Consider the following 1,401-nt stretch of genomic DNA (forward strand, 5'->3'; position numbering starts at 1 on the left):
TATGATACTATTCCACATATGCAAAAACAGCCATATGAATAATCCAACATACCTCCATCATATATATATGTATATATGTGTGTGTATATATATAGAGAGAGAGAGATACATATATATACATATATATGTATATATATATGTATATATATAAGCAAATATATATATATATGGATATATGTATGTATACATGTGTATATGTATATATGTGTATATATATATGTGTGTGTATATATGTGTGTGTATATATATATGTGTATGTATATATGTGTGTATATATGTGTGTATATATAGATAGATAGATAGATAGATAGATAGATAGATAGATAGATAGATAGATAGATATACATACATTCATATATGTGTCTGTGTGAGAGAGAGAGAGTGATGTAACGTCAGTTTTAATAAACTGAAGACCCTATCAAAGACCTGAAACGTTGCAGATATATGATACATAAATGTATAAATATTATTTTTTCTATTTGCAGTCACTTTGGATTAAAGTACCTGAGATAGGCAAGGAATGAATTCTGACGTTTTTTGAGAAACGAGCGTATTCACTGACCATGATTTGTGAAGTGCAATGGTACAATATAACATATACACATACACACACCGGTTTCAGATAACACAAACAGGGGTATACATACATACATGCATACATACATACATACATACATACATACATACATACATACATACATACATACATACATATATATATATATAACGCATTGATATTATAAATGTTCAATTTTCCATACAAATAAAATATATTAGCATTGAAATTTCGGTTTTATTATTTTTATTGTTACTTGTGTTTTTGCTTAGATCTTGATTATACTTCATATGATAAAATGATTTAGAGCCACACTGATACGCTTTTTCTTTTCTTTTCTTTTTTTCCCCTTGAATATCACTAATTTTGACACTAAGTCATTTACGCGACGGCAATATTTCGCTTGAAGGTTTGGTTGCTATATCCACCTTAACTCACTCACGACTGTGTGTTGTTGCTATGTGTCTAAAGTTTAATAGCTAGCGTTCCTGTACTACTTTATAAAGACAGTATGATAACTATCGATTCGTAGCAAACAACATAAGTTGCATAAATATTGATAAGTTTCTGACCCTTTAATTTTATATTGCCGTAGTTGTTATGATTTAAATGTTCTCCAAACAATCTATTTTTCATTTTTCACTAGTAACTATGTTACATATGTAAATGATATTTTTCTTGTATACTAGCGAGATTAGTACTGCATATTCAGTGTTCCATCTCATTTAATGCAGATAACAAGCGCACAAAGACACACACGCACATATACATGCATGCATACATACAAACATATATATGTATGTATGTATATATATATATATATATATATATATATATATATATAT

General features: G+C 28.0%; 1 protein-coding gene across 1 annotated transcript in view; it reads left to right on the plus strand.

The window, feature by feature from the left end:
* LOC106867182 (zonadhesin) overlaps window positions 1-751 on the plus strand; it is a gene marked incomplete at its 5' end in the record, with an annotated part of 44,464 nt that extends 43,713 nt beyond the window's left edge. Inside the window, one exon of the mRNA XM_014911979.2 lies at window positions 486-751. Within this exon, the coding sequence (XP_014767465.2) occupies window positions 486-499 (14 nt within the window). The remainder of the gene's footprint in view (window positions 1-485) is intronic.
* Between the last annotated feature and the right edge of the window lie 650 nt (window positions 752-1,401).

The sequence above is a fragment of the Octopus bimaculoides genome, chromosome 3 (assembly GCF_001194135.2).
Source record: "Octopus bimaculoides isolate UCB-OBI-ISO-001 chromosome 3, ASM119413v2, whole genome shotgun sequence".
NCBI lineage: Eukaryota > Metazoa > Mollusca > Cephalopoda > Octopoda > Octopodidae > Octopus > Octopus bimaculoides.